The sequence below is a fragment of the Hetaerina americana genome, unplaced genomic scaffold (assembly GCF_022747635.1).
Source record: "Hetaerina americana unplaced genomic scaffold, ioHetAmer1.1.p SCAF_89, whole genome shotgun sequence".
Classification (NCBI taxonomy): Eukaryota; Metazoa; Arthropoda; class Insecta; order Odonata; family Calopterygidae; genus Hetaerina; species Hetaerina americana.
The window spans coordinates 576128-591448 of NW_027287527.1; the positions used below are offsets into that span (position 1 = coordinate 576128).

Here is a 15321-nt window from a genome sequence, read left to right on the forward strand (position 1 = left end):
AAGAAGAGAGGGACCGAAAGGATTTAACTCATTGTCCTTCGAGGGTAAAATCCGTGGAAAATATCTCAGATATTATGTTTTGTGATAGCATTTCGTTCATAGTTTCTTTTTCGTGTACTATTCCTAGGTCTTTCCTTCCTTATTCTTGTTTAACTTTTACGTAAATCTGACCGCGTCTCTTTAGCTTCAAACGTTTTTTTTTTGTTCAAATAAACTTCCATTGACATGTTTGTTTTATTTTTATACATATTCGATTGTAAGTATGTATAACAAAAGAGATATTACCACTTCACCGATAAAACTTGGAATCAATTTTCTTTCCTTGTTGCTGTTAGTATAGGTGAAAATTCCCCGCTGATTAAATGCTGACCTCTCCTCATGGCGCTTCTACCTTTCTTAGCCTATGAATGAAAACCATAAGCATTCTTCATTATTTTCTCTTGCCATCTCATAGGTCATCTTTCATTCATCAAATGTTCCCACTCCCACCATTGTATTCGCAGTTTGGAGGCGACACTTCACTCCCTGTGGCTTCCTCGGTGCCAAAGACGAAAGTCAAGGTCTTGAAATCGGGGTCAGGATCTCGGTATCTACCGAGTTTCTTTGCTTTCCCCGGAGGTAATGGTTTTAACTCGGTACTTCTCCAGCTCTATACTCCAGTCGGTACTTAATAGTTAAGCAGCCTTAAAATATGCGTGGTCTGAAAATGTGATCATGGACAACATGTATTTTAATCTGTCGTTAACTTTCAATGGTAATTTTACTTTAGTTGCATCTGAGGTTTGATTCAGTACTGATATAATGATACTTCAGTATTATTGTGCACAGATATCTATCATACGTATGCAACTCGAGGCACAAAAGAGTTTTATGTTGTGATTCAATATTGTTCGTTTTTCATTGCACCGTATTGCGATTTAAACGTGTAAAAAATGTCCCGTATGTGACCATTATGGTTTTACCTCATCCATTTTTTGCTGTAGTTGAACTTAATTCCGTCCAAATAATATTTATACCTTTATTATAAAAAGGGAGGATTTTGCGAACGATTAAATTTCAGTTGATGGAACTGCGTTTTTAAAATATAATACGATAATCCAATTAGCGTAAAAGCTTCTGTGGACTGCTTCCATACTCGTATATCGTACTCCGCCTAAGCGTAAGCTTGATTTACATGATACGATAGGATCACGATGCTATTTCCTAGTCATTGTTTCATAGTCTTTGGATTAGATGTTTTCTGCGGTTCTTGTCTGCAGTTGTGATTCTTCATGGTCTTCATCAAGTTTTTCTGCCCGATATTAATTTAATTATATTCTGCACCCTTTTCCTTTAGCTTCTTGAACTTTATAGTCCGCCCTTTCTTTCTCGAAACTCAAAATCCTTCTCGATTTTCAATATCCTTCCTCTACATACAGCCTTCAAGATAACACTCTGCATGTTGTCTCCTCTTTCGAATTTCCCCGGCAGTATCCTCTTCCCTATCTCATGAAATATTTCTTCTTTCCTACACCCTTACCCGTACTCACATACCTAAGCTTTCTTTCTACGGCCATCTAATAATAATGCAGGGCTATATTTAGCATCAAACCAGTGCCCAAGTCTTTGAAATAAACTCTTCGTGGAAGGTTTGAATATTCATATTTATATAATTAGTACTTTTCCACGAAATTATAAAATAACGGCACAGCGTCTTTCGCCGTAATGCGGCATCATTAGGCATAACAATATGCTCGTATCAGAGTGTATTATAACATCTTTATCTTGATTTTCGAAGAAAATGTATGCTACTAACTAAAAGCAAAAATTGTGGAAACGTAAACTTAAGAGCCATTAAGCGTCGCTTTCCCTGGGTACGGTTAGTTACAATCTCCCCATCTTGAGGGCCGTAATGTTGCTTTTAATCATTTAATATAGGTTTAGTTCTTTTCCCGCCACTTTTGAAGAGGGCTCGATTCTATGAGGTGACGTCGTTATTACTTCATTTTCTTCTTTACCTCTGTGCATTACCCGACTTAGGGCAAGTATACGATTACGCTCGTATGGTAAATCCTTTGTTATTCAGCCCCAAATATTACGTCGGGAATTTACAGGGTATTTGCTGCAATATATTTCGATACAAGATAACCATGAGCGCATTGAAATAAAAAGAATCTACCCTCTCCAGCGACAGAAGGACGCGGTCGGTGCATGTGGAATGCGCAGAGGTAGGTAATGAAGACCCTCGACTCGGCGACGATATTCCGATGCCTTGCTTTTCTTCTCACTTCCCGTGAATTCTTTTTCTGCACCGGGAGGGACAAGGAAACGCGCTAGCGATGTTTTCAACGACTTGATCTCTCTCCATTACCTTTCAGGCATAATCCCGAGGGAGAAAACGGAAATCAAGACGGTTCGGATCGTGAAAAGGGAATCGGAAAGGAGGCACCGCGACCGGAGCAGCAAGAGGGTTGTGCTGGTTGAGGACTCGCCCGAGGGCTCTTGCGGCGGCGCTACCTCCCCGTCTTCCTCATCTGCCCTCAACCGGGTGCTAGAGGAGGAGCCTGCCGAGGGGGACGAGGGGGAGGGCGAGGAGGTCGAGGAGGTGCCGGAGGGCGCGGCGGCGATGGCGGACTACCACTCCCAGCACCACCCGCACCATCAGTACCTCCAGCACCAGCAGGCGGCGTCGTCCGCCACAACCCCCATAGCGTCTTCATCCGTGCCTTTCAACTCGGGCTTCCTCACCTCCCCCGAGGATGACCCTATCCTCTCGCAGTTCTTCCAGAGGTCGATGTCACTGCCAAGGGCGCTGGGGAAGCAGCAGAGGGGGCACCAACCGCCCCCGATCCCTCCCCCGCCCCCACTAAGGGTCGCCTCGCCCAGAGGAAGCTCGGCAGCAGTCAGGAGACAGCAAATCCTCCAGCAGCGAAGGGTGAGTACTCTCTTCTCCTTTCTTCAGTCATTCACACAGGCCAGTGGAAGATTAACATTGGATGTAATATCTTGGAAAATAAGGATGCAGTTATACAAAGGATCAGAAAAGGAAATAATTATTTATCCTTTTATTTTTAACAATGATTGCAAGCAGCACTCATATCTTGACACATCCCACTTCTAATGCACCATGCTTCAAATTCTGGAGAAACCCTGAAGAAAACTATGTAGACCTCTTGAATCAAAATATTTCACTAAATGATTAGGGGTTTCTTTTCCTTAAAAATGATTTTCTATTTGGATACTGATATGTTTTTTAAAATGTTTTAGCTTATTTTCTGTTAGCAATAAAATATGTAGGCAATGAAAAATATTATCAACTATACTTGACTAAAATGTAGCCAATAAATAAAATAGTTCAGTTATTATTTCGTATAATGAACCAATTACTTTATTTTCTAGTTCTTATATACCAGTTACTATGTTCCTATTACAATTTTGGTTCTCTCATTAGTGCTGTCTTCAATTCAGTAGAGTCTTATTCAAGTTGAGTCTCATATCAATACTGGTATACATGAAGTCTTACATTCATGATGATACTTGACGTCCCAAGCTGAGTCTTGAATGATCATAAGTTATTTAAGTTACTACATCTGTCTTACAGGAATATTCTCTTATATTTTATCTGTTAGAAAACTTTGTTTAGGACTTTGAGTTGATGAAGAACCTATAAAACCATTAGCTGGATAGGTTATCTTACTAGTACATTTGCTACCAATCTCTTTGACATTTTCAGGTGATTTTATCACCACATCGGTTATCAATATAGTCTCTGGTCGCCTACAACAAACCTGAATAAGATGAATTTCATTTTCCTTTTCAAATATCTATGGACTAGAAAATCTGGCTGTACCTCTATTAGTGTTTTATTAAACCCCAATGTGTGTGCAGCTTGTAATTTTTGCTAAAAATAAAATTACGAGAGTCATCCGGAAAGTAGTACCCGTTCGTGAAATAAAGACACAAAAGTAAATATTAACAAACATAAAAAATTTTATTTGAAAGAGGATACTTTAAACTACTTCTCAACATAATCTCCAAGCAAATTAAGGCATTTGTCATAACGTGTGACAAGTTTCTGTATTCCTGCTGCATAGTCCTTCGCCGCCAGCTCATTGAGATACGCGAGGGACCCATCTTGCACAAATTTTTGCATAATGCAGATGGTGTTTAACAATTTCATGAACAATTGTTCGAGAAACATTGGGAAAATGCTCACAGATGTCATCAATTGTGACGCGCCGATCGTTCCTCACGAATTCGTCAACTGAGCTCACCAGTTGGTCTGTAATGACAGACGGTCTGCCCGAACGCTCATCGTCGTGTGTGTTCCCCCTCCCCATGTTGAAGTTGCGACACCACCGCCGAACAGACGACTCGTCCATTACATTGTCTCCATACACCTCCTTTAATTGGCGATGAATATCACATGGGCGAACGTTTCTTGCATTGAGGAATTTAATCACTGCCCTCACTTCACAACTGGCGGCGTTCTCAATTTTTTTAAACATTGTAAACAATCACAGAAACAACACAGGCAATGCTAGCGTCACGCAACTTGGCTCAGAGAAGGCAGACAAGCCACTGAAGCTATCTGACCTCGTCCAGCGGCTACTCGCGTCGTCAGCACTTCATGCGGCACGAACGGGTACTACTTTCCGGATGACCCTCGTACAAAAACGATAGAAATGAATATTATAAGATGGATATAGTTGATTGTGTTTTTTTATTTCTCATCTTCCATAAAAGCATATATGTGTAGATATAGTGCCTCCATGCTTACTGGCATATTTAATGTCAGCTTGACAGAGTTTAGAGCTGCTTGCTTGGATATGACTGGTACCTACCTAGCTAATTAGAATTCAGCAGCCTGCAATTTTAGGAGCATGATTATAGAATTGCATCTCTGGAATAGGTTATTGCCACATGAATGAATAATTATTGCTGAAATAAATTTAGATACAGATTATAATTTATTTTTTCTTACATTTGAAAATTTTGAACTTTACCATGAAGAAAGACTAAAAATAGATTATCTCAGTCACTATTAAAACAGTGAAAACATATAGATTAAGTAAATATGTTTAAGGTTATAAATACCATTTGTTCACAAAAATATGAGTGGATTGTATTTTGAGGTAGAAAGATCAAAACCACATTTGAACAATGTCTTGGATAAAAAAGTTTAGTTAGAGGAGAGAATTGAGAAATGTCTGTAATCACTGAAAAAATTTAACATTTTTCTTATTTCACTTTGGTTTTTTGGATGTAATTAATAGCTCATTTAATTTGAAACACCTAGGATGCATGTGTGTCACAATCATGAAATTTTTCTCACCTCACTTAGACCAGAGGAGATAAAATGTTAAAAGGAAATACAACCTTTTATTTCAGTATTTATGTACATTGGGCAGTTCTAGATTATTCCACAGAAATTACAAGGTCTCATAAAATTTAATAAAGAGACTAGTGATGCTATTATTTTTCTCTCTGCATTAACATTAATGTAGATTGCCAACTGGTTTGAATTATAACTTCTCCATGAATTCCTTCAACTTCGCAGAGAAGTATAATTACTATTGTCATTACATATATTAATTAAATTGCCATTCCCTTGATTATAGCATCTTTTGCTCATCATGCCCATAGGACAACCAAAAAATTTCAAAAATGAATGTTATCTTGAAAATTTTGTCAAATCTCTCAATTATCTATTTTGTGTAATTTAGTAGTGTTAAAATATCTGCACTTTTTGAAGAAACCACGATATCATTTCATGGATCATGTCATATTTAAAATTTATAGTTGATAATATCAGGCATGGATGAATAGTGAATACAGGGTTGCTTTAAATCCTAAAATCTCATCTAGCTAATAGGAGTGTGTCCTCTGTTGTTCATGTGGTGAAGGAATGCTTTAGTTAGCCCCAGTGAAGAATTATTATCTATTTTTTATGTTCTTTGCACGAATTGCATGATGCAAACATGCATAATTCAGCCTCATCATTCCATGCATTTTTTCACCCATCTGCAAGCCAAAGCCTGAGGAGAATCTCATCATAATTGTGGATAAATCTTTGAAAAGTATTCAGAATTAATGATTTTCTCAAAAAAGTGGATTGACCGGAAATGAATTCTGGGGAATCTGCGCATATTCATCAAATAAACTTTTATTTTTGTGGGCTTCCAAACATTATCTCTTATTAACAGGCATGAGCCTTATTATACGTATTCTGATAAATTAATGAAGAAATAATTAAGTGCACTAGAAACTGTGAGTTTTTTCTCCTGATTTGAAAAATCATCAGATATATATCATGAAAGGTGTCTTAGGGTTGGGGGGCATGGTCCACCAGTGGAGCTGAGCTAGGTTTTATTAGTGCGTCAACTCCTAAGATCAATTGCGTATTTGTAATATTTGGTTCATGAATGAATTATCAAGAATCCATGAACTATAAAGTAAAAGTCAATAATGGATTCAGGGCTCGTATCAAAACCTAAACTATTTTTTTAAATACTTGGGTTCAATTCTATGCATCCAAAATTAATATGCATTGATCATCTTTTTTTTAAATGATTTACTTAAAGATAATTATGGCCAATAATAGTAATGATTTTTGTGCTAATAAAAATGTTCAGAGATCCATAATTTTGTCCTAGACAGAGTTTTTCTTTCTGCAATTTATCTCATAATAAATAGAACTGTGAAATGATAATGTTTCGGTTATAAATATTGAATTTCAATCAGTGGTGGTACAAGATGATCAAAATGAAGTAAAGTAGGAAAGCAATGGAAAAATTAAATAAAAAAATTCCAAGTTTTACACATCTCCATGTAAAGTTCGCAAACAATTGGCAAGCCCTATTTTACCCAAGTCATTCATTAAATTCCATTAATGGCTCCTCTTGCACAAAATCATTTTTTTTTCTATGTTAACAGCATTTAAAACTATTTTTTTAAGATTTGGCAAAAATATGTTACAGAGAATAAAATAGTTACCTTTGCAGAAAGTGGCAATCCATCATTAAATCATTTCCAATCTCTAATGTATGTTGTTGCTATTTTTGTTGTTATTTTTGTTCTTATGTGTTTAATCTGTGTTGCATGCCCAACATGCTCAATGAGACCCTTTTCCCCCAAACTGCACATAAACGCTTAAAACAAAAAAAACCAATGCATGTGCCACGCAGTCGGACGTTCGGGAGAGGCCTTTGTCAGCTCACGAGCAACTCTTTGGAGCCACCATCTCCCCGGATGAGTCGCAGTGCCTGCAGCCACCACACCACCCCCACCACCTCAACTACCCTGCGTACCCCTTGTACTCCCCTTCCTCCCCATCCTCGCACTCTGCCTCCCCGCCCACTCTCTACCCCCCACCACCACCACAGCCCGGCACCATGCCAGTGCCAGTGGACAGGGCTTACCCTCCCCCTCCCCCAACCCCAGACTCCCCACCACTGATTGCTTACAAGAGTGAGGCTGCAAGGGAGATTGCATTGGAGATGGCAACAGCACTGCACTCTGGGTCTGAGGATTGGGCCAACGGCGGTGGTCGTGGGAGCGTGAAGAAGAGAGCAACGCCCAAAGAGAAAAGGAGGCACTACACAGTGTCGTGCAGCAGGCCTCTCGAGTTGGAATCAATTGTGATCCCCAAAATGGTACTTCTGACTGGGATGCGTGAGGATGGGTTTTAAGGCTCTTGAGAGGAGGGAGCGGAAGTAGGGGGGGGATGCGATATCAATGCAGGGTGGGGTGAACTCAAATAATGTGGCAAATTGTAGGGCAGGATGCTTTTTTGTATTCATTCTGTATGCAGTCTATCACTGACAGTCTTTCACTGACATTGACAACCTCAACGTTGAAAAAAAAAGTGTATTCATAATTTAAGACAGTCTTAGGGGAACCAGGCAAGCATTCATTCAAATGTATGGTAATGGCATGATATCATGCTGCTACTTTGGTTTTTAATGGTCATATAAATGAGATATATTTTCCAATAATTCAAATGCTAAAACCGACATTTTCTGATGAGTAAAACCTACATTGCAGAAATGAGATTCCAGATTATCAGTAATCATTTCCATATTTAAAACATGTTGTAACTGAAAAGTCAGATGATCATCTTAAAAGTTTATTAAGGAGTGCATGAGAGTTCTTAATACATTAGAGTTCTCATTGGGATACCCTCTCCAGTGAGACAAATGTCAATATCTCAGATATGATCCGGCAAGGAAATGGTATTTTAATGTCAAAATTTATGAAATTCATAAATTACTGAACTATCCTCATTTTGCAGTATATGTATGGTAGACCAATGGCAAAAAATATTATTTCTAGTTACAATAATGATGGCATTAAGCAGTTCCTTGAAAAAGTTACTCAAATACAAAATACTCATAAAACATATAAGTATAAATAATTTAAAGACATTTTAATGGTCAGAAAAACTGACAAATTAAAGAATTTTCCTGGTGTCTGGAAAGAAAGGTGGGCCACTGCAAGTTAGGGGCTGAGAATATTTTTAAAATATTGTATATACTGAACAAAGATTCACAAACTTTGAATAAACCTTGCTTTTGGGAAGTTTAACTATAGGAGTGATTGCAAAAATCAGTATGCTTACATATGGGCAATAAAAATAATACCAGCTTGTTAGATAACATGATATTATTGTATACTTTTGATAGCTATTTCTTGGAATATATTCACTTCAAATAATTGGCCACTTACAGATGGAACTTTTTTCTAAAGACTGCATATGGTATGATTACTGTAAATGTCTCTATTTCCATGGTAGATAAGCAAATTTAAATCTTAAATACGTAAATTCGGTACCTCTTCAACCCCAATCCTCATTGACTTGGTTTTTATTTGTACTAACAATGATGATATTCATTATTAACAATGCTTATGCAATTGTGTAAGTTAATCAAAATATTCTCACTAACTAAATTCTAATCAGCATCTAGATAAACACAATAACAACTGATTTAGCCTAGAAATGCTGTAATCGAATGCATTTAGGCATCAATTCTCAGTTGCTTATTTTTTATATCCCATCCAACCATTGTTAATACTGTTTTTCTTCATGATTAATATCAAAATGAAAGCACAATTTAACATCGTTAAAATATCTAACAATAGGGGTCGATGGAAGGGAACCTGATTTTGATGTATCCACTCCATGGGCTTAGATTATTCCTAAAGATTCTATTACACAAGCATTTCCAGAAAAAAAATGCATGATATGTTGACTTTTTCCACCACAAATTAATTCTTATCTCAAGTGAAATATTGCAGCACACTATATTAATAATGTATCACTGTCAATGGGTGTTTTCGGTGCGCACTATTCTTAACCTCAAGCTAATGTTTCAATACAACATGTTGTTTGTATTTTTTATGAAGTGGCATCCTTGGTGCAAATGCACCATGCATAGCTTAAAATGCTCTTCACACCCCAGCTTTGCATCTAGGTATTTTGCTATTGCATTGTTCTTATATGTTGTGAATATATTCAACAACTCTTTCAATCTCTGGCTGATAGTGAAAAATTAATTTTTTCCTGAAAATTTCCCATAGCATATTCTTCTGTGAACTTACTTCTTCAGTATTCACAAGTGGAGTGTTTAATAAGTGGTGAAAAAATGAAAATTATTGAAATATGTTCATGAATGTTTTACCTTCCAGTAGGTCATCCTTTGGAATGCATTATTTATCGTTAAATTGTATGTATTTTGAGTTGCATGCTTTACAACTGAAATGAAGTACATAGTGATTTTTTATTGCTTCCTGAAAATGTGATCATATCATTATTTCATATATAATTGATAGGTTTCTATAATATTCTTAATAGTCTTGCTAGCAAGTTAACTTAACTTCATGACTTCATTTACTAAGCATGCCTGTTTTAATTGCTTGTTTTACTAAGCAGCTTGTTATTTGGTACAGTGTCATTCCATAGTTGCAACAGTTATAGATAGGTACCTGTACCTGCTATGTACCTGCTTTAATTAATAATTTGTTTTTTGTTGTTCATAAAGATCTGACGCTCTTTTCTTTTGCAATATTTGTAAAAAAGTTTCTTTTACTACCGAAATCCTATTTTCAGCCTTTTATGATTCTTGATTGAAATCTAATGCTTGTTTCTATTTTTGCAAAATTCAGTCAAATTATTGTTATTACATACTCGTTTAAATCATAATAAATCATCAGTTGTTTTATGGTATCTGCTTCTGATATCACTTTGGTAATTGCATCAGAAGAGTTTTTGTTCATAATTTTCAACGGAATATTTCAAATGTTTCTTATAGAAAATTTGAATTTAAAATTGCAATTTTTGTATCAAAACAAAAAAAAATTTAAGAGAAAATAGTGAGAGAGGTATTGAGAGAGCATAAGAGTTTTTTAAAGATATTTTATCTTTTTTCTTCAGTCACATATACCATTTAACTGTCATTTTTGCATTCTTTTAGGGCTCAGCAAGGTCACGGGATGATCTTGATATGGAGCAGGTTCTACGCCCAAGGCTCAATGCCCCCGATGTTGTGCGATCTACAATGAGCCATCGGGATTTCAAGTACAATGAGCACACAATTGATAGTGTTTTAGGAACACCAAATAAAATCGTCATTCCAGAAAGATACATACCTGAGCAGGTAAACCATGTTATTGTAAAAAATAACTTTACTTGTATATATATTTATTTAACATTCTAAAGCCCATTGGAGTATATCAGGTAGTGTCTAGGAATGATAAATGATGACTTAAATTCAATGGGGCATTAGGCATCAGGAATTCACCCAGAGGAAGATACAGGATTTTTGTGATGGGAGGGATGGGTGTAAACCAGTGATATAGGACCAGTTATGTGTGGTCAATGCAAATTCTGCATGATGTATTTCTACTAAATGTTTCCTGTTGCATCTCATGGTTGTTATCCTTGATTATATATTTCCAAATTTAAAAAAATATTTTTGCAAGGAGAAGAAGCAAAGAGAAACTTTGCTTAGAGTAACTTTAAAACTCAGAAGTTAAAAAATTTATTTTTTTTTCAACTGATTGGAATTTTCTCAGATAAAGTTAGAAAAAAAATTAATCTTCAACTTTTACTTTAAGTATTTTTCCATTCCTTGTGCCCCTGAATTCACCTGTCCATTGGACAGATTGATAAATAAGGAGCAATTCTTTAGGTGCATCGGAAATAATAATAAGGGATACGACAAAAAACTATATGTGTTTGTTATGGTATTTCTCCACTTTTATTGATCACATTTTGAGTAAAAGTTAAATTCGTTGGGCTAAGGGATGAAGATAAAAGTAGGGCCATAGAGCAACAACTTGACAGTACATCTATTGCAGCTGATATACATACAACATAATTACCCTCAAATGTGTAAATTTTTCTCCTTCAGGCCCCTGAGTTAAGTGAGGAGGAACAAATGCAGAGGCTGAAGAAGGCTGAAGCCATCCGGAAAATGTTGTCAGAAACAACACCCATTAGTGCCCCAGAAGTAGAAGGTAACATTTAGTTATTTAATAATGATGTAGTGAAGTTTTCCATGGAGATTAATTTTGTTATTGAGCTTTTTTGAGGTTATCATTTATTTAATTGTGATTTACTATAAAAACCAAAACAGGAAAGAGATTCACCATACATAAGGTTAAAGAAGCTCATAGACAACTTGGGGGACAAAACAAAAGCATTTTATTCTGAATTCCACTTACCTGTATAATTGGTGTTAAAACATTAAAATTAATGTATGCTCATAATGTTAGCAGTAGATATCCATATATTTGAGAAGTTTTTTCCTGAACAAATAATCTGTAGAATTCAACAGAAATTTATACCATTAATTGACTTAATGTCTAATAAATTTCCACTGGATGGTGCAAATATTGAATCTTATCTTTTTAAACCTGTTTTTACTAAATTTTCTGCAAGTTAAATTACTACTATGCTTTTGAAATTTCAGATACACAGCAGAAGAAGACTTCAGTAATTAAAAAGAAAGTTGCTGAAGAGAAAAGGCAACGTGAACACATACTTCAACTAAATCAAATTCTTGCCAAACAAGTAATGGAAAAAAGTAAGATGGTTGCTGGTAAGTTGAAACATGGAGAGTATTAGTAAATTCTTTCAAAAATATTCACCAAAAGCCCAGCCCCATCCATTTGAATGCCACTTGTATTTTGTGTGTGAGCATACTTTTTTATTAGCTCTAGGCAGTTGCTTGGGACAGTTACATAACTCGGGCATCAATGTGTCAGTAAATGTTTTAATGGGGTATTAACAAAGCTGTGTCACTTAACAAGCAATAATATTCCCAGTTCCATGTCAGTAATGGAATTAAGTTCACATTAAGCTGCTAAACTATTTTCAATGTGTTTTACCTCCTCATTTTCATACATTTATGCATCACCACAAAATCATAAGTGTTTTAACCATTATCATTTTCATTCCCCTCTATGTAATATAAGTTAGTAAAGTTACCTAATTGATTTAAGTTTCCCTTAGCATTAGGGCAAATTTTATAGTTAATAATTCATGTTTACAATAATATATAGTTATTATTATGTGAAAGAAATAGCTCTCAAATTTCCTCTCTTAATGGGAAACCAAAGAAAAAATCAGGAAATAAAAAAATTGTGGCTTCACTTTATGGTGGAATAATTTTGGAAAGTTATTATTTTTAATTGGATAATTTAAGGTCTTTTCTTGGGTGGTGTACATTCATATTCAGTGCCACTGCCTTATTTATTGTGCATAGATGTTCATGTCAAAAGCTACTAATATCAATCTGAATAATAGTTTTCACTGTAAAATAATTTTTAAAATGTCCCGTGGATTATGAGCACTTGGAAGATTTTGTATGGGACTCAAATAGAAGTTGCAATTGAAATTCAGGAAAGTGAGCAAATTATGATTTTCAAATTTTTGTTATTATTATTTGATTTTACAACAATTTGTTTTAAGATGCATTCATTATTTATAATTCAAAATATATGATATTGTTATTTAGTGTAGTCCACAAAAAATCCCTCAGTTAACAAAAAACACTTTCCTTCCAGAAATAATATATAAATATGTATTTGGGTACAAATAGTCCTACATATTAGTGCGTGTAAAATCATTGCAAAGCGAAATTGCAAATTGTTTTCTTGCTTTAAATAAGGTAATTACATACAACCTTTAATTTAATCTAGTTTCCCCAGAGGCTATCACATTACTCCTTAATCAATTCTATTTTGGCTCTGCAGGATATTAATGGGTACATTGATTTCCTCAGGAAAGAAAACCAAATGTCAGCAACTTGGCTTCAAAATTATCATGTGAAATTACTCTGGCTAATATTTGTAAATATATAATATGCAACTCATGAAAATGCCCCACTCCTTATTATATCTACATTGCAGCTATGCATTCTAAATCAAACAATGTATATAGTTCAATGAAAGTATTGAGTTCTAAACTTTTTCCTTTTCATATTTATATCAGTTGGATAAAAATTATGATTATTTGGTATTGCAAAAAAATTAAAATTAGAATTTTTTTAATTTGTTGTCAAATGAAAATGAGAGAGAGATCATTATGTGAATATTGGGGTGATTTTCATTTGTTGTTATATTTATTGACAATGATGTTAACTCTGGAATGCTTGTACAGGGTGGTCCCAGAAGTACCCGACCCAACAAAGAAAACACAAAACTTTTGGAAAAAATGTATTTATTCTCCAAAATAATCTCCTTTCAGCTCTATACACTTATCCCTGCGATGTTCAATTTGTTCAATACCCTTTTTATAATTAGAGCTGTCTTGCTCCTTAAAATAGCCATTAACTGCCAACATCACTTCTTTATGGTTGGAAAATCTTTGACCACTGAGCCATTTTTTCAAGTTTGCGAACATAAAATAATCCAAGGGGGCAAAATCTGGCAAATAGGGTGCATGAGGTAGCAATTCAAACTTAAATTCATGAATTTTGGCCATTGCAATAACAGATTTGTGAGCTGGTGCATTGTCTTGATGAAACAACCCTTTCTTCTTAGCCAAATCCAGCCGCTTTTGCTTGATTTCTTCACTCAAACGTTGCAGTAAGTTTGTATCATACTCGCCGTTGATAGTTATTCCTTTTTCAAGATAGTCAATGAAAATTATCTAATGCGCATCCCAAAAAACCGACGCTATGACCTTGCCTGCATATGATACGGTTTTTGCCTTCTTTGGAGCTGGTTGTCCCTTTTGAATCCATTGTTTTGATTGTTCTTTTGTCTTGGTTGTGAAGTTTTATCCAATTTTTCATCCATGGTGATGAAACAGCGCAAAAATTCTGCTTTGTTGCTGTGAAAATTCGCTAAACACTCGATTGAAACATCTTCATGACACTGATTTTGCTTGAGTGTGAGTAAACGTGGCACCCATCTTGAACACAGCTTTCTCATGTCCAAATTTTCACTTAATATGCGATGTACCGCACTTTTTGTAATGCCTTCTATATCTGCTAGCTTGCGTACTTTCAGTTGATGATCATCCAGTATCACTTAGTGGAATTTCTTCACTGTTTCTGGAGTCATCACATCATTTATTCGACCAATGCGATGCTTGTCTTGACAGCTCGTACGGCCTCGTTTAAACGCTGCTACCCAATACTTTACTGTTTTAAACAAAGGAGCAGATTCACCCAGAGTAGAATCAAGTTCAGCTTTTATATTGGTTGGACGCAGGCCTTTCAAATAAAAGTATTTTATCACATAATGATGACCAATTTTCTCCATTTTCACAAATTCACTAAATACGTTCCCTGTTGATGGTATTCACATGACCTCATGCTACTGGCACCCAATTCTCAGTAATTTTTGATTTCTCACACTGTTATGTCTCAGTTGCATCTAATTGTGAGATTTTCAAATTGCATCTTTTTTAGTGGTATCAAAGCCATTATGTTGTGATTAGCATTTGAAATTTCCAAATACTTGCATCTTGTCTTATTAAAGATCTGTGAGGAATGATAGAGATTAAGAAATTTAAAACATTTTTAAAGATAGTCATAAAAGTTGACATTAGGTTTTCAGCCAAAAAATACATTTTTTATTAAATAATTCAAATATTGGAAAATAAAATGCATATAATATGATTTATTTGAAATTTAATATGCACCTGTATGACTTTTAAGTAGTATGTCTGCCTAATTAGATTATTGGTGTAAAAAAGGCCAAGGAAATAACATTATGACTCTGTAGTTTTTCACCTTGCTTTAAGGTGGCTCCATCTTGCTCAATGACAATTAATTTTCCTGGTGTTACAGTCAGCATCTAAAAGTCTCATGTGACTTAAGACCTCATGAT

General features: G+C 35.4%; 1 protein-coding gene across 1 annotated transcript in view; it reads left to right on the forward strand.

Annotated features, from left to right (window-relative positions):
- Window positions 1-15321, forward strand: part of LOC139698577 (uncharacterized) — a 56199-nt gene that overhangs the window by 33600 nt on the left and 7278 nt on the right. Inside the window, exons 10-14 of the mRNA XM_071597417.1 lie at window positions 2358-2914; window positions 7167-7634; window positions 10452-10634; window positions 11391-11496; window positions 11952-12080. Of these exons, the coding sequence (XP_071453518.1) occupies window positions 2358-2914; window positions 7167-7634; window positions 10452-10634; window positions 11391-11496; window positions 11952-12080 (1443 nt within the window). The remainder of the gene's footprint in view (window positions 1-2357; window positions 2915-7166; window positions 7635-10451; window positions 10635-11390; window positions 11497-11951; window positions 12081-15321) is intronic.